The 25120-nt window shown below is 43.5% G+C and overlaps 1 protein-coding gene across 1 annotated transcript in view; it reads right to left on the reverse strand.

Annotated features, from left to right (window-relative positions):
- Window positions 1–25120, reverse strand: part of ZRANB3 (zinc finger RANBP2-type containing 3) — a gene marked incomplete in the record, with an annotated part of 393324 nt that overhangs the window by 125375 nt on the left and 242829 nt on the right. The window contains 1 exon segment of the mRNA XM_077447813.1: window positions 21443–21595. Within this exon segment, the coding sequence (XP_077303939.1) occupies window positions 21443–21595 (153 nt within the window).

Here is a 25120-nt window from a genome sequence, read left to right on the forward strand (position 1 = left end):
TTTTTGCGATTCAGCACTGCGTCGCTTTGACAATTGCGCGGTTGTGCAACGCTGTACTCAAACAAAATTGACGCCCTTTTTTTCCCACAAATAGAGCTTTCTTTTGGTGGTATTTGATCACCTCCGTGGTTTTTGTTTTTTGCGCTATAAACAAAAGAAGAGTGACAATTGTGAAAAAAACACGAGGGTTATTTACAAAAGGCAAATCCACGTTGCGCTGCAAGTGCAGTCACTGTAGACCCAAGGGGTACGTGCAAGGAAAATAAAAAACAGCATTTTAGCTTACACATGATTGGATGATAAAATCAGCAGAGCTTCCCCTCATTTCAGATCTACCCCTTAGATTTACAAAGACTGCAGTTCCAAGTGCACTTTACACTTGTAGTGCAAAGTGGATTTGCCTTTCGTAAATAACCCCCAATAGATAACCTTTTACTTTTTGCTATAATAAATATCCCACTTTTTTTTTTTTTTTTTTTAAACACATTTTTTCCTCAGTTTAGGCCGCTATCTATTCTTCTACATATTTTTTGGTTAAAAAACAAAACAAAAACCGCAATAAGCGTATATTGATTGGTTTGCACAAAAGATATAAAAATGGCAGCACCCTGGATTCAGAGATGCTGTGCCGGGTGGACAGTGGAAGAGCAATGCTAAGCTGCCAACCAGACTGGCGGGTAGAGCTTTTATGAAGGAAGTAGCCATTTTCTCTTATTACATGCAAAAGCCTCTAATCTTCTAGCCTGACTCCTCTTTCCCTTCTCCAACTCCCTACTCTTTTGGCATGCAAGCTCCTTCCCTCTAGCCTCACCTTTCCGCCTACCTTTCTTGTGTTTTCCGTTTTCCGTTCCCTTTCATATCTGTCTAAGCCAGCCTTTCTCAACCTTTTCAACACAGAGGAACCCTTGAAAAAGTTCTCCGGTCTCGGGGAACCCCTGCTAAAAATGAGAAATCTACAACTCATGATACATTAGTGTGATGGTCAGTGAGAAGAATGGTCCTTACACTTGTGGTCATTGGGAAGAATTCTTTACTTACGGATAGCTAAAAAGATCAATGGTGTCGGTGGGAACTTATCCGAGAGGGAGAAATGGCCCAATGCTGAAGGAACCCCTAGCAACCTCTGGAGGAACCCTAGGGTTCCACGGAACCCCGGTTGAGAATCACTGGTCTAGGCTATACAGTGGAACCTTGGTTTACGAGTAATGCGGTTAACGAGCGTCTTCAAAGACGAGCAACTTTTTTTCCATTTTTTTTTAATTCTGACTCTGTTTGCAAGTGTTGTCTCGGAAAACGAGCAGAATTCAAGCTAATGGGTGGTGCAGTTATCGCATTTGGCCAGAGATGCGGGGGCACCGGGCACACTCGGAAGGATTCGGAAACACTCCGTTCCCGAGCTTTTCCGAGTTCAGCCGAGCTGACCCTGAGAATTTCCGAGGCTCTCTGGCACCTGCCACCTCTGGCCACATGTGGTATTGCATGTAATAGAAGTCAATGCCAAACAAATTAACTTTGTTTCCATTGACTTCTATAGGGAAACTCACTTTGATATTCTCCTGGAACGGATTATGCTTGTAATCCAAGGTTCCACTATATATATATGCGTGTGTGTGTGTGTGTGTGAGAGTATGTATGTGTGTGTGTGTGTGTGTGTGTGTGTGTGTGTGTGTGTGTGTGTGTGTGTGTGTGTATATATATATATATATATACATACATATATATATACATACATACATACATACACATACATATACACACACGCACGCACGCACTACCTTCTGGATTGTGGTGGGCCCGGGGGACACCCCATAGTTGTGGGGAGCCTCTCCAGGACCCCTTTGTCTTCCTGGTTCCACGAACACTCCTATTTATTGCTGTTATGTTAGCTCTTGTTTCTTCTGTTCATGTATCCCCTTCTATTTTTGCCTTCCTTGTGAGCCAACTCTTGTTACCACTTCAATGCTAGCCCCTGCCTGGGCGTAACTTTTGCGTGTTAAAACCAAATAAAAAAACGATTGAAACAGAAAGGGTAAAAGCCAAAGAATCAATGAGAAAAAATTAAATAAATTAAAAATTCTCTACTCCAAGCCGACAGAGGCTTTTTTTTTACCTACAAAAGCCAGCAGCACAATCGCACGTATGGCGACAGGTCCCAACTTAATGAAGTCGTATCACCAAGCAGATCACACAATGGCCTGTTGACAGAACATTAAATATTTACGTTAATTCCAGATTGATATCTGTCGCTGGCCCATCCCCCCCCCCTCCCCCCGATGTGCCATTCCGTAAAATGAGGATCCTTTGTAGTTTCAACCAGCTCAGCGACTGGTATTCGAGAGTCTGCCGGCGGTACTACATTTATTACTATCACGCTTGGCACACCCTGTTGCCGTGTTTGTTGTTTCAGTTAATTAACATCATGTCCAAATACAACATGTAACATACATTTTCTTAATTGCCAGTGAGCTGGCTATTTAGGAACTCTACAGGCTCATGCTGGTGGCAAATGCTTGCGTTGCTTTTTTTTTTTTTTTTTTCCTACGAGCGACAACGCTGCTATATAACTTGGCTTCAGGACCACGGACAGCAGATCTCACTCAACGGTAGCCGTCTGGTCCATTAAGGAGCTCTCGGTTTTCAATTTCAGTTTCTGCAGGGGGAACAGACTTCAGTAAGCAGCACAAAAACGAGGGGGACCAGGACAGGTGCCCAAAACTAAATATGTCAGCAGCAAAACATGTTCCCACTGCAGTCATCCCCACACACACACACCATTTCCTTTCCAAAGGCATACAATGCTCTTTAAATATTACAGTTGTGCCATGCTTCTCAAGCACAGAAATAGCCAACTGATTTAATTGGGTCTTCTATAGTGCCTTTCTCACCCAGCGTAGCCCGGGGCACTTCAGCTGAGCTGCTAATGAGAGCCAGCCATCATGCAATGCCCTGGAAGCACCAGGGGGTCAGTCACTACTGCAAGAGTTGTGCGGGGGAGGCGGCGACAATAAATGCTTGTATGTAGGTTAGTGCGGGGACAAGTGTGTGCTTTATGCTTATCTTGCAAACATCATTTAACTCCAGCAATAAAAAAATAAATAAATATGCATCGGCTCTAAAAATTTTATTTTTATTTGCCAAAAGAAAAAAAGTATAATTTTTATTTTTATTTTTTTTTAAACACGCCATCTGTATCCTTTGATTGTGAAGGGCTTTTTTAAACGTCCTTTTGAAGCAATTTCTGCAGCTATCCACCTTCCTCCTACACACTTAGCTGGTGTGATAATCAAACAATTACAGCTTTAGGCTGTGGTGTAAAAATATAAAATCAAAGTGTAAAAATAAAAGGTGTTGCAAGCAGCAGAAAGCCATAACAAAAAAAAAATAGACAGGCAGTCACAGGTCACAGCACTTAATAATAAATGTAAAGAAGAAGCAATGAAAACATTGTAAAAAAAATAAATAAAAATTAATATAATATATATATATTTTTTTTATAACATACATGTTATACTTACCTGCTCTGTGCAATGGTTTGGACCCATCGCTACCAGTCCTGGTCCCTTCCCCAATGCCAAGTGTCCCCAATAGCAAGCCTCTTGCTATGGAGGCACTCAAGCAGGCTCACCTCTGAGCCACACTCTATGTGTCCATTCACAAACGGAGTGTGGCTCGGCCTCGCTCCCCACTGTCTTCTCATTGGCTGTGATTGACAGCAGCAGGAGCCAATGGCCAATGAGGAGAGAGAGACCCAAGAGAGCCGCTACTACTTTCACGAACATTGCTGGATCAAGGTGGGGCTCAGGTAAGTGTAAGGGGAACGAGCTGCTCTGAGGTTTTTTTTTTTTATTGGTGTCATAGGTGAGGTACTATTTTTTATTTTATTTTTTATTTTTATTTTTTTTTACATAGAATGCATTAAGGTAAAAAAACAAAAACAAAAAAAAAAACCTTGAGCCTTTAAAACCACTTTAAAGCAACCCAAAACATAATATATTTTTAAAGTGGTGTTGCCACCAAAAAAAAAAAATCATAAAAAAATTAATAATAATAATAATAATAATAAATAAAAATAAATAAATAAAAAAAATTGAAAAAAATAAATTTTTACTCACCTCTAAATGCCTGTTGCTAGGGGGTCCCTTGTAGTCTGCCTTCTTCAATGCCCGGGATGGTGACATCACTTCCTCTCGTGCCGCACAGTCATCTGGGACCTGTCACGTGTCCCAGATGACTGTGCGGCGTATCACAGCGCCGGACGCCGCTCGCACATGCGCAGTGGGTGCCCGGCTGTGAAGCCACAGCCGAGTGCCCACAGTAAGAATGCCGGTGCCGCGAGCAGAGCGGGGAATAAGGGGGGGCTTCTTTGCCCCGCATTGCTGGACCCTGGGACAGGTAAGTGTCCGATTATTAAAAGTCAGCAGCTGCAGTATTGGTAGCTGCTGACCTTTTAATTTCTTTTTTTTTTTTTTTTTTTAAAGGGGGAACCCCACTTTAACTTAACGATCCTTAGATGCGGTTGTTGCATTCATTTTTTTACCCTGTTACTATCAACCCACCTCCTGCACCCCCACCATCAATGAAAGAGCACAGGGGGCTCCTTTGCACAGCAGCATTGTTAACCTATGGGGAGTGTTAGATGGACTAGCAGATTTAGATACACTATAAAATTGAAGCCAAACTCTAACTAAAGCTTTTGAAGAAGTTACTGCAACAGTCCCCCCCCCCCCCCGTGGTTTTACATGAATTATAAAAAAATAAGATGATCCTTGTAAACACCTCTGCCAGTGGTAAATGGTTTGTCTCATCCTTGTAACGATGCATTCTGATGGAGAGCTTGTTCTTTTGAATAAAACAAAAACAAAAAAGAAAAACAGACTTACTGGCTGGATCACCAGATGAAAATAAAAGAAAAATAACTAATGCAGCCAACATATCTAAGAATTGGCAAGGTGCCATATGAAAACAAATATTTTCTTTGGGGTTAATGCTGTAGTTCAATATTTTGTATTAATATATAAATCGCATTACTTGGTGGTTTCTTAATATCTGCCTAGAGTTCCGCTTGAAGCAAAATATCACAAGCCAGAGGCTGATTCAAGCCGGCTTTGCCTACTCAAAGCTGAAATATCAATTATGAGTTATTGTGGCAGCTTCAGCACACCAGTATTATTTGAAAACAACATGGTGCGAGCGCCAATTCACCACTAATGCTAAGATATACTGAGCAATGACATAGATCAAGCCAGCCCCTCTGGATCTGCTATGCTGGGAAACACTCAGGAAGCCAATGGAAGTAATCTATTACACCAACACACACTGCTACCTATACCATGAATACTCTCTATGTGCTTGACTTACAACCACCACATTGTAAAATATAATACTTCGCCCTTGTAACAATCCCCGCACATTCTTTCAGTAAAAGAGTGAATTATTACTTCCTTCTCAGTGAAATAACAGTACAATTATACAGAGCTCCATGGCAAGTGGAGAATAAATACATGATAATCCATTTTAATAGACAGACTCCGTTCCTGCCAGCCCTCCACTTTTATGAACATGAGCTGCATTGTGCCAGCCTTTACGGTCACAGTACATTCTCACAACTCCACACTAATACCTTTCATAATACGCCATTATTCTCACAAAGGGAATTAATGGAATTCACATTTAAAAGGTCTGTATTCGCCATAGATGGGTGCTCCGTTTAAAGGAGACATAAGAAAGAAAAATTAGAGGGATGCCACTGATGGACACTTCTGAAAATATGTTGGTGACGGGTTATTCACAGAGTCTGTCCTCGGCCACCGATCACATCACAACTGTTCTTTACAGCACAGGCCCCCCTTTATATCCGTGTCCACAGAACCGCTTTACTGCAGTCATACAGGGCACTCAGTTCCCCTTCACACCGCAGTCCCCCATTACAGTGCAGTCCCCTTCAAATCACAGCCCCCCTTTACAGTGCAGTCCCCTTCAAATCACAGCCCCCCTTTACAGTGCAGTCCCCTTCACATCACAGCCCCCCTTCACAATGCAGTACCCTTCACACCACAGTCCCCCCTTCACAGTGCAGTCCAGTTCACACCACAGTCCCCCTTTACAGTGCAATCCCCTTCACACCACAGTCCCCCTTTACAGTGCAATCCCCTTCACACCACAGTCCCCCATTACAGTGCAGTCCCCCATTACAGTGCAGTCCCCTTCACATCACAGCCCCCATTACAGTGCAATCCCCTTCACACCACACCCCCCCCCCCTTTACAGTGCAGTCCCCTTCACATGACAGCCATCCCTTTACAGTGCAATCCCCTTCACACCGCAGCACCCCTTTACAGTGCAGTTATCTTCACACCACAGACGCCCTTTACAGTACAGTGCCATCCTCTTCACATCACAGCCCATTTTACATTACAGTGCAGTCCCTTTGACATCACAGCCTCCCCCCCCCCCTCATTTATAGCAGTCCCACAGTGTCCTCAGTTCCCCTTCATATCACAGCCCCCCCTTTACAGTGTAATATCCTTCACTTCATAGCCCCCCTTTACAGTTCAGTCCCCTTCACATCACAGCCCCCCTTACATTACAGTGCAGTCCCCTTGACATCACATCCCCCCCCCCCCCCCCCCATGGTGGCCCTTTACAACAGTGCAGTCTGCTTTACACCACAACCTCTTTTAATATCAGTGTCCACAGCCCCCTTTACAGCAGTCCCACAGTGTCCTCAGTTCCCCTTCATATCACAGCCCCCCTTTACAGTGCAGTCCCCTTCACAGTGCATTCCCCTTTATATCACAGTGCAGTCCCTTTTCTCTCTAATCACAGTCCCTTTTCACTCTCTTCCTTCTCTGTGCAGTCCTGCCTTGGGCAGGGCAGAGGCAGGATTCAGCCTTTGTGTCCTCTCCCTGCCCAGCAGGACAGGGGGCAGGAGGAGCTAAAGATCTGGATGGAGGGCGGGATCTGCCCAACTTATATTAACAAGAAAGGTGATTGCCTGCTTGTTAACATGGGGAGAAGACTCCAGCTCTCTGAGCACATTTCCAGCTCCTTCGGCTCCCTGCTCTGCTAACAGGATGAAATCACCAGCAAGGTAAAGAGGAGACCCAGGCATGGCTGCACAGCAGGAGGTGACCACGGTCTGATAGCCCTGTCCTGACCGCAGTTTCTGCTCCTCCTTCTGAAGACTCCAGTCATCAACCGGCCACAAACTGGTACAGGGTTGCAGTCCGGGGGTTGGGGACCCCTGCTTTAAAGGATAGGTTCACCTTTTAAACAAGTCAAACCAGTAATTAAAGTGTGTGCAAACCTTAAGACATGAAATATGAACAAAGCACATCCCTGTATAATGTGTACTTGTCTCAGTCCAGAACACCAAGTGATATTTCTCTCTTCTGCCTCTTCCTTTGCTATCTGCATACGTCACTTCTGACAACTTTTCCTGACATTAAGATAAAGGGGAGGAAGCTCCAGCACACAGCCTGTGATGGACAACCTCAGGTCTGATCATGCAAACTGCATGAAGGGGCAAGGGGGTGGTCTCATCTCTCGAATCAGCTCTCGGCTCTCCTCACTGAGCTCTGCAGAATGTAGTTTCAGCTCCATGTCCCCTATTTTCTGGCAGCTCAGACAAGCTTTATGATTTCAGGACTTTGAACAAGCAAAGAGTAGAGAAGACTGCAGATAAACAGGTACAACTTAAGTAGGAAGATTTGTTTCATCTCGGTGCATCACCTATGCCTAATCACTTCTTCTCTTCCCTGTGAAAGTGGGCAGGGGCTCCTCTACCCGGCAGCCACATTTAAATCGGCACAGCTGTGCAGCATTCCACCTGCACAGCCATGCCATTTTTTTTTCAGAGACCTGTGAATGAATAAACTACAAGATGTTAAACTTACCTGCTCTGTGCAATGGTATTGTACAAAGTGGTCTCCTACCACCACTTCTGGTGTCGCCCATCGGCATTCTCTTCTACCTTTTCCTGTGGGTGCACCAATAGAAAACACAATGCAGCTCAGCCACTCCTTTCTCAGATGGTTTGAATGACAGCAGCAGGAGCCTAGAGCTCCCGCGGCTGCCAGAGTCTCCTATAAAAAGTGCGAGACTAAGGCTGGACGGCACCAGATTCGCGCAGGCCAGACGGCACCGGATTCGCGCAGGCCAGACGGCACCGGATTCGCGCAGGCCAGACGGCACCGGATTCGCGCAGGCCAGACGGCACCGGATTCGCGCAGGCCAGACGGCACCGGATTCGCGCAGGCCAGACGGCACCGGATTCGCGCAGGCCAGACGGCACCGGATTCGCGCAGGCCAGACGGCACCGGATTCGCGCAGGCCAGACGGCACCGGATTCGCGCAGGCCAGACGGCACCGGATTCGCGCAGGCCAGACGGCACCGGATTCGCGAAGGCCAGACGGCACCGGATTCGCGCAGGCCAGACGGCACCGGATTCCCGCAGGCCAGACGGCACCGGATCGTTGACAGGACTCCGAAAATAGACTAGGGGAGGGGGGCAGTTAGTGGGAAGATTCCCTTGAATTAAGGTAAAAAGAATTGTTAAACTTTTGAATCACTTTAATGTTACTAGATTATTTAGAAGACTACTGCATGAAAAGCTCTTGTCAAGTATTGATTGGAAATAAATCATTTTAACATCTGTATGTGACTGTTGCTCATACCCAAAATGTCACAGCCAAGCAAGTATAAATCAGTGAAAAAAATTGCAATTGGGGAAAAAATAAAACGTTTGTGCTCCCACTTAAAGAGGGACTGCAGTCTGCTCACACAATTTGTAAAAAAAAATAAAAAAAATAACACCTTTGCCATTCTGAAGCGTCCCTCCAACCATTTTGCATATTATTTTATATATACTATGATTCTGTACTTGCCAAATATGCTGCAGAAATCTCCCTCCACTGAGTCAGGCTTCAGCCATTTCAATTGTGGGCAGCTGAAGCTGCAGCCTGTTCACTTCCTGGATTTACAGAGGCACACCTCCAGCTCTGCAGCTCCCATTGGCCCTCTTATGACTCACCACCCCCTCCCTTCCTGCCAAACTATCACCAGAGTGAGAGAGCGAGCTGTATATGATGTCATAAGTCTAGGCTAATGACCAGACAAGAAACAGGAAGTAGGCTGCATCAGGTATTTACTGGCAGGAAAAAAAATGTTTTACTATTCAAAGTTAAAACAACAAGGGCAGAAGATTTAACAGAAGGAAAGATGAAAAATTACCACATTAAGGGCTCATGCACACAGGATGTTTTTACAGCTGCTGTTAGGGGCATTTGATGTTTTTTTTTTTAAACTGCCTCTAAAAGCCCCTCAATGTTAGCCTATGTGTCCATGCACAGAAATTGTCAGAGGCGTTTGGAGGCATAAGCGTTTAGGGGCACTAGAAAAAAAGAAAAAAAGACAGCCTGTGCCTCCAGGAGCAGTAAAGACGAGCTGTAAAAATTAAAAAAGCCAAAAAACACGCCTAAGAGTGTCAAGCTGCAGCATTTCCCCGTTCTTCCTCTCCGTGAGACGATAGCGGGTATCCCCGCGGACTTCAAGTCTGGGGGACACGCAATTACGCAACGGAGCTCCCGGTGGGCGAGCCTGCAAGCCGCCTCTTAAAAGGGCAATGTACAGGTACATTAACCTGCCTGTGTGTGCCCTTCTGCCGAAGTATATCTGTGTGAGGCAGTCAGGAAGCAGTTAATGAAGAAATACACCCAAAAACGATAACACCAAAAAACGCAGGAAAACGGACAATAACGCTAATTGTAAAAATGCGGCTAAATGCAAAAAAATATTGAGTTTTAGGTGCTGACGTTTTTGAAACGTCCTGTGTGCACAAGCCCTAAAGTGTGGGAAACATAATGACCTAGCAAAGGGGACGGGGCAATGACACATTATTTTTGAAAGAATCTAGTGTGCACATTTGAAAATAGAAAAAAGCTAAATAAAAAATAAAAATTAAGAACCTTTAGTGATCTCAACTATTTTATATGAATTGATCTGCACAGAGAGTGGTTGAAATGTTGGCTTGGTTAAAATAAAAATAAAAAAATTGTTAAGAAAAAATAAAAATAACCTTATTAACTGGAAAACTTTGGATTTTTGGAGAAGATATCATTGGAGGTCCTAAACTACTTTTGTAATATATATATATACTAAGACGGGTCATGCCAGAGCACTTTCTGGAAGGGAGTTCCAACTGGGAGGATCTGTCTTTACTATAATAAAATAATCAGTTCCAACGTTGTAATGAAGGAACGTTGCACTCTCTCCACATCCCTCGCTCTCATCTCACTGTAGATGAAAAGCTTCCTGCAGTGAAGGACATTGCTGGGGATGCCTGAGATTTCTCCTCAAACTCTGGCCTCTTAGCTAGGCTTTGTCAAGCAACATTTCTACAGAAAAGTAGAAAATTATAATTGCTGGTTTGCAATGAATAACTTAAAGTGAACCTACCATCTGATAGTTTCTCATGTTAAAGCGGTATTCCAGACAAATTTTTTTTTTTTTTAAAGAGGAGCTGCACCTTAAAAAAAAAAATATTAAAAGTCAGCAGCTACAAATACTGCAGCTGCTGACTTTTAATAAATGGGCACTTACCTGTCCCAGGGTCCAGCGATGTCAGCAGCAGATGACGAGCAATTGCTCGTCTCTCATCTGCCCCTGCCGCCATCCTCTTTCAGGGAATCGGGAAGTGAAGCGTTGCGGCTTCACTGCCTGGTTCCCTACTGCGCGTGCGTGAGTCGCACTGCACGTCTCCACTGGTCCCCGCCGTGTCCTGGGAACTGTGTGTTTCCCAGAACACAACGGGGGGGGGGGGGGGGAATCTGCGGCTAGCTTGTCCCGGAAGTGGGTGCAGATACCTGGATTATACAGGTATCTGCACCCCCCCTCCCCCTGAAAGGTGCCAATTGTGCCTCCCGATGAGCGAACCTTCCACTTTAGGGTGGAGGTCCGCTTTAAGTCAGCAGCTGCAAACACTGTAGCTGCTGACGTTTAATAAGGACACTTACCTGTCCAGGGAGCCCGCGATGTCGGCACCCCCCAAGGCCAATCCTTCCATCGGATCGGGTGCAGGCGCTGCCATTCCAACTAAGGGAAACCAGCAGTGGAGCCTTGTGGCTTCACTGCCAGTTTCTGACTGCTCATGCACGAGTCACTTTATGAATGAAGAGCTTGTCTTTATTATTATTTTTTTAAATACTTTTTATTTCATAAGTCTGCATTAACAAAATAATAATCACATTTCATCATTTTCCAAGTCATTTGTTATATTAAAGCAGAGGTTCACACAAAAATTGAACTTCCGTGGCACATTTGGCACCTTTCAGGGGGGAAGGGGGTACAGATACCTGTATAATAGGTAGTTGCACCCACTTCCAGGCATAGATCACTGCGATCACCGGTGTCCTATGCCATGCTATGCTGGGAGGCACATGGGTCCCAGAGACAGCATGGACTATTCGGATTGTGCAGCACGATTCGCGCATGCGCAGCAGGGAACCAGGTAGTGAAACTGTAAGGCTTCACTTCCTGATTCCATTACCGAAGATGGCGGTGGTAGCACCAGAGAACCGAGGGACGGTTCGGCTTTGGGTGCCGACATCGAGGGCTCCCTGGACAGGTAAGTGTCCTTATTTTAAAAGTCAGCAGCTGCAGTATTTGTAGCTGCTGACTTTTAGAAAAAAATAATAATAAATTAGGCGGACCTCCTCTTTCATCAATGCAAACCAACAAAAAAATAATACACAATATATTTATTTCCACCCTGAAAAAAATAAATAAAAGAAAATTCAAAAAGAGTAGAGACAGCGAATTACCCTGGCTGCAGCACCCTCCTCCCCTACTTCTAATGTCCATCAATCAATGTCCCCTTCTATCTATGCACCTCTTATACAGACATTGATTGATGGACGGGGGGTCTCGCCACAGAAGAGGCTGTGACATCCTCGGCCGCGGCCCGGCTGGATCCAAAGTACTCTTAGTACTTCCAAAAAAAGGTACGAGGTTTTTTTTTTTTTTTAAATATCCAAAAACGAAGGGTGGAGTGGTGGTCTTTCATTTAAAACCACCTCTCAAAATTTAAACTCCGCTTAAAGTCCATGCATGCTAAATATTGGGTAAATGTAGAACTTTCAGGTATTTATTACCTCCCACTGAGATAGTAATACTTACCCTGGAAATGCATTCATCTACTTTTCTCTCCAGAAAGATAGCATCATCTTTGTTCAGCCATCATCCAGGGGGGTCACCAGCTAATTCCAGGACTAAGATGCCAGCTCACACCTGTCACAATCACGCAAAACCTAGTACTTGTGTTCCCAAATATCTAATGCAGATCAGCACCTGCTGCAGCCACTTCTTGTGATTTGATCACACAGGAAGAGAGGAATAAAAATGCTTCCTCCCACCTACAACTGACTGATGATGTCATCTCACAGTGAGCAAAGCAACCTCACTTGAACCGGCAGATTTGTTTATTAATAAATGGTAAGTGAAAATGTGTGTGTGTGTGTGTGTGTGTGTGTGTGTGTGTGTGTGTGTGTGTGTGTGTGTGTGTGTGTGTGTGTGTGTGTGTGTGTGTGTATACACACACACAGTATATCAAAAAAGTCAGTACACCCCTCACATTTCTGTAAATATTTTATTCTGCCTTTTCATGTGACAACACTGAAGAAATGACACTTGTCTACAATGTACAGTAGTGAGTGCACAGCTTGTATAAGAGTGTAAATTTTCTGTCCCCTCAAAATAACTCAACACACAGCCATTAATGTCTAAACCGCTGGCAACAAAAGTGAGTACACCCCTAAGTGAAAATGTCCAAATTGGGCCCAAAGTGTCAATATGTTATGTGGCCAAAATTATTTTCCAGCACTGCCTTAACCCTCATGGGCATTGAGTTCACCAGAGCTTCACAGGTTGCCACTGGAGTCCTCTTCCACTCCTCCATGATGACATCACGTTGCTGGTGGATGTTGGAGACCTTGCGCTCCTCCACCTTCCATTTGAGGATGTCCCACAGATGGTCAATAGGGTTTAGGTCTGGAGACATGCTTGGCCAGTCCATCACCTTTACCCTCAGCTTCTTTCGCAAGGCAGTGGTCATCTTGGAGGCGTGTTTGAGGTCATTATGTTGGAATAGTGCCCTCCGCCCCAGTCTCCGAAGGAAGGGGATCATGTACTCCTCACCTGGTTGCCACCACACAAGCTTGGCACCATCTGAACCAAATAAGTTGATCTTGGACTCATCAGACCACAGGAAATGGTTCCAGTAATCCATGTCCTTAGTCTGCTTGTCTTCAGAAAACTGCATCCTTTCTTGTGCATAATCTTTAGAAGAGTCTTCCTTCTGGGACGACAGTCACACAGACCATTTGATGCAGTGTGCGGCGTATGGTCTGAGCACTGACAGGCTGACCCCCACCCCTTCTTCAACCTCTGCAGCAATGCTGGCAGCACTCAAACATCTATTTCCCAAAGACAACCTCTGGATACGACGCTGAGCACGTGCACTCAACTTCTTTGGTCAACCATGGCGAGGCCTGTTCTGAGTGGAACCTGTCCTGTTAAACCGCTGTATGGTCTTGGCCACCGTGCTGCAGCTCAGTTTCAGGGTCTTGGTAATCTTCTTATAGCTTAGGCCATCTTTATGGAGAGCTGCAATTATTTTTTTCAGATCCTCAGAGAGTTCTTTGCCATCAGGTGCCATGTTGAACTTCCAGTGACCAGTATGAGAGAGTGAGAGTGATAACACCAAATTTAACACACCTGCTCCCCATTCACACCTGAGACCTTGTAACACTAACGAGTCACATGACACCGGGGAGGGAAAATGGCTAATTGTGTCCAATTTGGACATTTTCACTTAGGGATGTACTCACTTTTGTTGCCAGCGGTTTTGACATTAACGCTTCAGCCCCGGAAGATTTTACCCCCTTCCTGACCAGAGCACTTTTTGCGATTCGGCACTGCGTCAATTTAATTACAAATTGCATGGTTGTGCGACGTGGCACCCAAACAAAATTCATGTCCTTTTTTCCCACAAATAGAGCTTTCTTTTGGTGGTATTTGATCACCTCTGCGGTTTTTATTTTTTGCGCTATATACAAAAAAGGAGCGACCATTTTGAAAAAAAAAAAAAAACACACAATATTTTTTAACTTTTTGCTATAAAAAATATCCCCCAAAAATATATAAAAAAAAACTTTTTTTTCTCAGTTTTGGCCTACATATTTTTGGTAAAAAAAAAAAAAAAACACAATAAGTGTATATTGATTGGTTTGTGCAAAAGTTATAGTGTCTACAAAATAGAGGATAGTTTTATGGTATTTTTATTATTATTATTTTTTTTTTTTTTTTTACTAGTAATGGCGGCGATCTGCGATTTTTATCGGTACTGCAAAATTATGGCGGACACATTGGACAATTGTGACACATTTTTGGGACCATTGGCATTAATAGGGGTTAACACTAAGGGGCAGTCAAGGGGTTAATTGTGTTCCCTGTTTGTGTTTCTAACTGAAGAGGGGGAGGGGACTGTGTAGGGGAGATGACAGATCGCTGTTCATACTCTGTATGAACAGATGATGTGTTACTTCTCCCCTCAGAGAACCGGAAACCGTGTTTACACACACAGATATCAGTTCTCTGTGGCAAACGCGGAACCCTGTCGGTGATCGTGACCACCGGGCACTCGCATCTGCTCGGGTAGGCGCGAGATACTGTACATATACACACACTGTGTATATACAGTGCCTTGAAAAAGTATTCATACCCCTTGACGTTTTCCACATTTTGTCATGTTATAACCAAAAACTTAAATGTATTTTTATTGGGATTTTATCCGATACATTTCTATAGAAATATAAGAATCCCCTGAAGAAGACCATAACCCTCAAGGTTGAAATGCATTGAGGTATTTCCCAACATGGGATAGTATAATTATCCCTTATTAATACTGTGAGGTAGTACCGGTTTATGTATATTGTTTATCAATTATATGACATGGTATTATTTAGTGTTCATGTATCCTCTCGGTCCAAGTGTCTCGCATTGTTTAAAGTGATGGTAAACCCTTTCAAACCACTTTGACCTACAGGTAAGCCTAGATTAAGGCTTACCTGTAGGTCCAAGAAATATCTCCTAAACCAACGCGGTTTAGGAGATATTTGCCGAAAGACAGGCACCGCTGTCTACGGCGTATCCCGCGAGTGGCGGCTCCCGTGCGCATGCGCAGGAGTGACGTCATCAAGGCTTCGTCGAATGACAGCGGCGGAGCAGCGAGACCCACCAAGAAGATGTCTGCTCCGGACTACAGGGGACAGCGTTGACATCGCTGGCTCCTGTGTCAGGTAAGTGACACATAATGGACTACTATGTGATGCATAGTAATCCATTATGCTTTACCTTTGCAGGGAATCAAAGAGGAAGTAAACTCCTCAGGGTTTACTTCCTCTTTAAACCAGAGCTCATGTTTTAACTTTTTTACTAGAGATGTCCAATTGTCTTGTAATAAATAAAGAGTTTGGGCCATATAGGGAGATTCAGTTAAGTCTCTTTGTAGTTCACCTGTCTGTCGGAGCTCCTAACATTGAGATTATGTGTGGTTGCTAATCAAGATATGGGCCTTTGGTGAGTATAGTCCGCTTAGGATTTGTCCTATGGATCTGGGCTTACTTTATGCCCAATCTAATTCTCATATTGATGTTTTTTTATGTTATATGTTATGCTGTGTTATATTATACATATTACAGGCATTGCTGCATTTACATTTGTCAGTGAGATCATAGAAGTTTCATCCCTCCCTACATGTATTCGGACACAGTTGGATCGGTTTTTGTGGGTAGGTGGGAGGGGCTCTGTTGTCCTTTATCCTCTTTTCTCTCCTTCTCCCTTTCCTCTCCCTTTTTTTTTCTTTCCTTCCTTCTCCTACCTTTCGTTTCCTTTTTTTTTTTTCCTTTTTTTTGTATTGCTGTAGGCCATATTTGTACACTCATTGTATTTAATATTTGAATTGTTCATTAATTGTTATGCTTTTCTCTTTTTCCTTCTACACACCTAAGGCTTTGCATATCTTGTCATTTTATGTCTATTGGTTATCCTCATCCTTTTCCTGATGAAGCTGACCCGGCGAAACATGTTCAAATAGTAGGACAAGAGAATAAACCCGTATGTGACCCCAGTTCTCTCGGCAGTTAGAGTTGAGATGTGTGTTATACCCAGAATGTTAACTGTAACTGTGGTACTTACTTTTATCTTGTTTATGTTTAATAAATGATTTATATATTGCTTTTTTACATTGTTGTCTGTTTGTGTATATGGTTTACCTTTAAAATCCCAGTTCCTCAACTCTTTGTGCCGCCTTGTAACAAAATAAAACAAATAATTTTTTACAAATTTCTTTGAGCCATAATTTTTTGCTGATAAAAAAACTCCACAAGGAATTCTCCATTTTTCATACATTTTATTTTAGGGTGTGCAGCCACATCAGACTCGAATATATCATGTCATCCTATGCTATAGGTTCTAAAAAAAATATCCCAAGCTTTGAACATCTCACGGAGCTCTGTTCAATCCATCATCCGAAAATGGAAAGAGTATGGCACAACTGCAAACCTACCAAGACATGGCCGTCCACCTAAACTGACAGGCCTATAAGGAGAGCATTCATCAGAGAAGCAGCCAAGAGGTCCATGGTAACTCTGGAGGAGCTGCAGAGATCCACAGCTCAGGTGGGAGAATCTGTCCACAGGACAACTATTAGTCGTGCTCTCCACAAATCTGCCCTTTATGGAAGACTTTATAGAAGTCTGGCAAGAAGAAAGACATTGTTAAAAGAAAGCCATAAGAAGTCTCATTTGCAGTTTGTGAGAAGCCATGTGGGGGACACAGCAAACATGTGGAAGAAGGTACTCTAGTCAGATGAGACTGAAATTTTGGCCTAAAAGCAAAACGTAATTTGCGTGTAATCCCAGAAAGACTCCATGATGGCGAGATCAGGGCTCTGTGGAGGCCAAATCCAGGACTCCTTGTTCTTTTTACACTGAAGATAGTGCTTAATGACATTGGCTGCATGTTTGGAGGAGTCGTCCTGCTGCAGAATACATTTAGGCACAATCACACACCTCCCTGATGGCATGATGGTATCTGCATGTATTTCTCAGCGTTCAGGACACCATTGATCCTGACCAAATATCCAACTTCAATTAGAGAAATGCAGACTGAAACTTGTAAGGAGCCTCCACCATGCTTCACAGTTGCCTGTAGCCACTCATTATTGTACCACTCTCCAGCCCTTCGGCCAACAAACTGCCTCCTGCTATAGCCACCTTTTTTAAATTTGACTCCTCAGTCCAGATCATCTGCTGACATTTTTCTGCGGCCAATTCCTGTTTTTGTGCATTGGACATGGAAAACCAGAATAATCACCCTCCATAGATTTAAGCAATACTTTTTATCTGGTTTCTTCTCCGACTTCTGTCTTTGTCGCCTACCCGGGAATGGTATTGCACCCCCCTGGCACGGATAGGGCAAGTGCAACGCTGAATTTCCTGCCCATACAGGACGTGACGCAGGGCTACAGAAACCACCAGAGATTCTTGGCATGCCTGTATGCAGACAGGAATTTTCTCTCTAATGGCTAAAGATGACAAAGGTAGAAAGTCCTGGATCTCAGGGGTGCCTGCACATGTGCGCTGAAAGCCCCCTCCTCCCATGTGTGCACAGATGTGTCGCTGATCTTGTCCCGTATCTTGGGGCATATGTCCAGGGCCTGGATGTTTAAACCTGGTGCAGTGATAAGAAGGGGGGGGGGGGTGTTCGAGGGGCTTGGGGATCAAGGCCAAATAATGGCGTATTATAGGCCCACAATATTACTTAAGAGAACATACTTGAATTAGCTATTAAAAATGAATGAAGAGAAAAATATTATGTGACATTTTCATATGGCAGTAATACAGGTCTACAGCAATTTCATATAATGCCTTCTAACTACTTCAACTTGCCACAAACATTTCCTATCTCTAAATCCTGCAAATTCAAGGTTTCACCCAACACCTTTGATTTTGTAATCTATGACCTTGTTATGTATAATGTGAAAATCCTGCCATTAATTTGACAATTCCAAATAAGCAGAGATGTCAAATAAGGATTAGGCAAAAACGGAGACGGCAGAAGCTCGAGCTGACCGGCCCCATATTTTCATGTCAAAACTGATGGCTTGTCTACAAGCTGGTTGATCACCTCGTGTTCAGCAGGCCGTGAGTTGAAAATACATTTCCCATCCTACCAGCTACATAAAAAAAAAAAAAAAAGGTGCGTTGCATACCAAAGCGAATCGTCAGAAACCTTTCAAGCCCACGATAACGGGAAAGAAAAGGATGAATGAATCAATGCCAGATGATGAGGAGAGAAAAATGACCTTCGCAAGCGGTGTCATTGTCTGACAAACTATAGGGTGACATAAAAGGATGGGGGGGTGGGGGGGGATCAAGAGTAATTCCATTCTCACAATAGTGTGATTTCCTCGGGTGCGCTAACGAACAAAGGCTGAGTTACTGAGTATTGAATATCTGAAAGCCGCACTAGAAGCAAATATAGAATGCAAAAGTTATGTGAAATGTTATAACAATCTCCCATTCACTTAAAAGCACTCATTACTGCAACAACACAATGTACACAGCAAAACCATTAACAATTCTGGTAGTAACCAATTGGGCTCACAGCAATCTTGCATCTCATTAGGTCTCCAGGCACAGTTTTCATTATATAATCAAATTTCCTTTCTTCCTCCCTTAGTCCTAAACTTAATAAACAGAATATTACACAGCAGAAACATCTTTTTGATCGCAATATTCACTCACATACAGCAGTTTAGAGAGTTTGTCTCAACTTGGCTTATGTATATTTTACCGTTTATCCTTCATTTAGCTTTACTAAGTTGGAGTGTCAAAGAGCCAAAGGTCACATTAAAAGGGCATGTAAACCCAATTGCTAAAATCCTATACCAGCTTTACCATGATTTCAATATTTTTGAAGCTGTGGCTCTCATTTAAAGAACACCTAGTGACCCTGCTATGTATATGCTACCCTTTTGTATAAGTTTGTATAAGTATCTTGAATACGTAAATGTAAAAATGACATAGTTTTATACATACAGTATCATTTTATATTTACTTAAGCATGATACTTATACAATGTTTAACAGGTCTACTAGCTCTAGTTCGTTTTGGTCTTCGGTTACTCTTCTGAAGAAGGCCATCCTGAGAGTGCAGGGTGTCATGGAAGGGCCACTTAATAGGGCATTACCACAGCACCATGCACTCACATTCAGCACAGACAGCGGCACCAACATTATCATGTCACCACAACTCTGCATCGTTAAGGACCACCCAGTGCTATTAGAAGATCCCGTGAGAAAGAGGGTAATGCATATCCTTTCATTCACCCGAGGACATTTTTAAAGAGGGATTTAACTGTAAAAATAAATAAATATTAAAAGCCAGCAGCTACAGTTGCTGACTTAATAAATGGACACTCACCTGTCCCAGGATCCAGCGATGTCAGCAACCAAGGCCAATCGATCGCTCGGCTCTCGGCTGCTGCCGCCATTCTAGGTAAGGGAATCAGGAAGTGAAGCGTTGCGGCTTCACTTCCCGGTTCCCTACTACGCATGCGCGAGTCGCGCAGCGCAATGGGAATGGTCCGCGCTGTCTCTGGGACCTGTGTGTGTCAGCGTGCCGGGACAGGAAGAGGCATAGACTCCTGTGGGAGTCTATGCCCGGAAGTGGGTGCAAATACCTGTCTTAGACAGGTATCTGCAACCCCCACCCCCCTGAAAGGTGCCACCTGTGACATCGAAGAGGGGGAGGGTTCCGATGAGCGGAAGTTCCACTTTAGGGTGGAACACCGCTTTAATTTAAATCATTTTATAATCTTTTGATCATATTTCTTTGCTTGTTACTATACTGTATGTCCACATGGGGCAGCCATATTTGTTAAGCACATATGCATATTCTGCTTTCTGTTTAACTGTGCTACGACTGTAGAAAAGCAATTTTTCTATCTCTAAAGGGTCAGGAACAACCTAACTGAAAACAATATACAGGCGGTCACCTAGTTACAAACATCCGACTTACAAACGACTCCTACTTACAGGAGGGAGACAACAGGAAGTGAGAGGAAATATAACCCAAGGAAGGGAAATTCACACCTGTTAAGCCGCGTACACACGGGCGGACTGTCTGGCCAACTAAGTCCGTCAGACAATCCGACAGACAGTCCGTCCTACTTTTGAATGAACGGACTTGACCACACACGATGAACAGACAGTCCGTTGAAAGCTTGCACGATGACGTGTACAGCACGTACGACGGGACTAGAAATACGACGTCCAATACACTGCAATGCAACCTTCGGCCGTGTAAATCCTTTCTGAGCATGCGCCATACTTAGTCCGTCCAACTTGCCTACTCACGAGCGGACTGTCCGCTGAAACCAAAGTTGGACGGACAATATTACGGAAATTCCGAAAGACTTAGTCCGCCAGACAGTCCGCTGAAGCCCACACACGAGCGGACTGTCCGCTGAAATGTGTTTCAGCGGACTAAGTTGGACAGACAGTCCGCCCGTGTGTACACGGCCTAAGTGTTATTGTGGGGAAAAAGATACCTCCACTCCTCCACTGATGCTTCATCGCCAAGGCTTGTTTCCACAATGACCCAAAATTTTCAAAATCCAATTGTCATTGGGACAGAAAGTGAGGTGAAATCTTCTGAACAGGGGCACAGACAGCAAAAACAAACATTACAGGAGTGTTAACCCTTCCCTATGCTTTTTTAAAAAAAAAAAAGCTTAAAAATAGTTTTTGGGCTGGAGACACACTTAAACATGTACCTGTCCCAACTAATAAACAGATTTAACTTAAAGGGGTTGTAAAGGTTCATTTTTTATTTTCTACATAGGTTCCTTTAAGCTAGTGCATCGTTGGTTCACTTACCTTTTCCTTCAATTTCCCTTCTAAATGTTTTTTTTCTTTGTCTGAATATCTCACTTCCTGTTTCTCCTCAGTAAACTTCACACCATCATCCGAGCGGTGGTTAGTCAGCCAGAACAGCTTACTGAACAGCTTACTGAGGAGGAACAGGAAGTGAGAAATTCAGACAAAGAAAACAAAGAAAAGAAACATTTAGAAGGGAAATCAAAGGAAAAGATAAGTGAACCAACAATGCACTTGCTTAAAGGAACCTATTTAGAAAATAAAAAACGAACCTTTACAACCGCTTTAAGAACAAACCCACAGATCCTATCTTGGTTGTAACCCGGGGACCGCCTGTACTCCCTAACAAAAAGTTTCCTAAGCCACATTCAAAACTCCAGGACAGCCAATATGAAAGCTAAAAAACCAAATCCATCCTGGAATGACTAAACATGGGTTCTTACATGCGTAAAAAGTATCTGATCTTTTAGGTCATCCAGTTCTTCATTCGGGGTCCACGACTTGGCAAAACTTAAGAAGCCCCACTTTTCCTTGTCATCCTCTTCAGCGTGGAGTTTTTCCTTCTTCCCATTTAGCGTGCTACCTGTAACTTTTGCCTGAAGGGAAAGAAAACATTATTGAAAGGGATGAAAAAAATATATGAAGCATCAAAAGATACTCCTCACCAAAGTCAACAAATCAATAGGTTTGGAATGTACTAGCACAGCCTGGATCATTTCTTGGCTTATTCTATGACTCAAAAAAAAAAAAAAACAATGGTCTAATCTCTCTAAACTCTCCATCTCCTGTGCCCGGATCACCTTTGACGAGGAGGCCTCACTCCTTTTGGGTTTTTAAAGCTGATATTTTTAGCATGTTTACAGGAGGAGAAAAGAGGGCCACACCTGAAAATACAGCACCGATTGCCAGACCAGCGGAATCACAAAGATATAATGGGATAAGAAATTACTGAACCTAGATGTTTAATGGATCAACACCTATAATTTTACCCAAATTTGCTATTTGGCCGTTACCTCACTGTGGCATTTTGTTCTTTTACCAGATATAAATGATCACATACAATGAAAGGTAATACAGTGCAATATTTTTTTGTCTTTTCTTTTTTTTAAACATAAATCATGAACTGTTCTCTCAAATATTAACAAACAGGGTGATCATCCAAAGTAAAAAACAGCAATACAGTACCAGCCTTATGTGATCAGCACACACAATATCCGTTATACAGTAGTACCTTGGATTACGAGCATTAATCGTTCCAGAAGTATGCTTGTAATCCAAAGCACTCGTATATCAAAGTAAGTTTCCCCATAGCAATCAATGGAAACTCAGATAGCGCATTCCAGTGCAGTGGTGTATGTAGTACGGCATGTTGCTAGGAGGTACGGGGCACTGGAGATGCTCAGAGACACTCAGGAACTAATGGTCTCCGAGCATCACCGGCGCCCCCGTACCACTGACCACATGCCGTACTGCACACCCCAGAGGCTTGAATCCTGCTGGTCTTGCGACTCGCAAATCGCGTCAGGATTTGAAAAAAAAAAAAAAAATAGCTTGTATTGCGAAAAGCTTGTAAACTGCGTTGCTTGTAATCCGGGATATTACTGTATACAGCTATAAACAGGATAATAAATCATGTTGACATTTTAAACACACATATACAAACACACAGTCATGGGCAAAAATATTGGCACCCCTGCATGTGTCAGATTATGCACCACGTCACTTAGAAAATGGTTGCCATTACAAATGTTTAGGGATTCTGTTGTGGAAATTTGCATTAATGTACGTTGTCAGATGTCCCCCAGTGTCAGTTTTGCTGTAATACGCTCATGCGAGCATAGTAACACATACAGACATTGGTGGAAGACCATTGGCTGTGGAAACCTTCCCATGGACAAGGCCGATCCGTTTGCTCTTTTAACCACTTCAGCCCCGGAAGATATTACCCCCTTCCTGACCAGAGCACTTTTTGCTATTCGGCACTGCGTCGCTTTAACTGACAATTGCGCGACGTTGTACCCAAACAAAATTGACGTCCTTTTTTTTTACCACAAAAGTTTTCTTTTGGTGGGATTTGATCGCCTCTGCAGTTTTTATTTTTTATGCAATAAACAAAAAAAAATAACGAAAAAAAGCTTTTTTTTTTACTTTTTGCTATAATATCCCCAAAAATATATATATAAAAAAAAACTTTTTCCTCAGTTTAGACTGATATGTATTCTTCTACATATTTTTAGTAAAAAAAATAAAATAAAGCGTGTATTGATTGGTTTGCGCAAAATTTATAGCATCTACAAAATAGGAGATAGTTGTGACAATTTTCTTTTTTTTTTTTTTATCAGTAATGGTGGCGATCTGCGTTTTTTATCGGGACTGCAACACTTTTGCGTACACATCAGACATTTTTGATACATTTTTGGGACCATTGTCATTTATACAGCGTTGATTACTGTGCAAATGACACTGGCAGTGAAGGGGTTAACCACTAGGGGGGCCGTGAAGGGGTTAAGTGAGTCCTAGGGAGTGATTCTAACTGTGAGGGGATTGGGCTTGAAAACACAGGACAGTGATCACTGCTCTCGATCACAGAAAGCAGTAGATGACTGTCCCTGTCACTAGGCAGAACGGAGAATGCTTTGTTTACATAAGCATCTCCCAGTTCTTCCTCTCCATCACATGATCGAGGGCACCCGGCGGACATCGAGTCCGCTGGGCCCGCAGCCATGGAGACAACGGCGCATGCGACACTGCTTCTTAAAGAGGGCGTACCCGTACGCCCTTTTGCCTGCCAGTGCCATTCTGCCAACGTACATCGGTGTGCGCTCGTCGGTAAGCGGTTAAGGATGTTTGTTCATGCCTCACCAAGAGACTTGTTCATGCCTCACCAAGAGACTGGCCACTTCATGGTGACTGCATTAACACTCCTAGTAAGCAGATCTGCGTACATGGGAACCATAGCATAACCATACAAAATTATGGCTCACTCAGCCACGATAGAGTACAGCTCACGTCATTGGTAGCAGTGGAAGTGTGCACGTGATCGTGTTCAGAGCCATGTAGCTAGTGTTCAAATTGTGATAGACACTTGTGTCTCACAGGGGGCTGGTCACATGGCTCTACACACGACCATCTGCACACGTCACTACTGGAAATCTATTTGAATATATACAAGTGTGTGATTGGTTCTTTTGGCTGATTCTGAAGCCACCAACTTCATTTGTTATTCAGGTTTATAAATAAAAGCAGCAGAGCATTCTATTGGAGGATTCTGCTAAGCTCAACGTGATACCAGCATCTGTGTCTGTGTTACTTGAAGATATACAAGCGCGCTTTTCCCAGCATTATACAAGAGAGCTGTATTTGTGCTTTTAAGCGCAAATAAATGAATTTACTTATAGGATAATGCTTAAAATTTCCAGGACAATTCTCGTGTATTTTTCTTTTGTTTGTACTGGTATGACACGCCAACAAAAAGGTAAATCTAACACATTCCATGCAAAACTCCAAATAGACTGGACAAAATAACTGTCACCCTAAGGCTGGGTTCACACCACAGCGATGCGGGAACGCCGCGAATCCGCGGCGTTTTCCCGCATCGCATTACTCCTGCCGGCAGTTCACACTGCCCTATGTGAACGGCTGGGAGTGTCAATGATATGTTAATGACACCCCCAGATCCGTCCGCATATCGCAGTGCGATCTGCCGACTCGCACAGGAATCGGATCGCATGGTGTGAACACCCATGCGATCCGATTCTGTTGCGGACCAAAAAAAGGGTCCCGTGCGAGTTTGCTGCGGGAGCGATGCGAATTCAGCCATACTATCTGTATGGCTGAACTCGCATCGCTACGGAGATCGGATGTGATTTGCACTGCAGTGCGGTGCGAATCACATCCGGATCTCCCCCCGCAGCAGTGTGAACCCGGCCTCAATTTAGTAGCACACCCCTTGGAAAAAAATAACTGAAATCAATTGCTTCCTGTAACCGTCAATGAGTTTCTTACAACTCTCTACTGGAATTTTGGAAAAATCTTTCGCCAGCTGCTCCAGGTTGCTCAGGTTGAAATGGTTCCTTTTCCCAACTGCTGTTTTTGAGATCTCTCCACAGGTGCTCTATAGA

This window comes from Lithobates pipiens, unplaced genomic scaffold, assembly GCF_037356315.1.
Source record: "Lithobates pipiens isolate NorthernLeopardFrog02 unplaced genomic scaffold, aLitPip1_a1.2 Scaffold_22, whole genome shotgun sequence".
Lineage (NCBI taxonomy): Eukaryota > Metazoa > Chordata > Amphibia > Anura > Ranidae > Lithobates > Lithobates pipiens.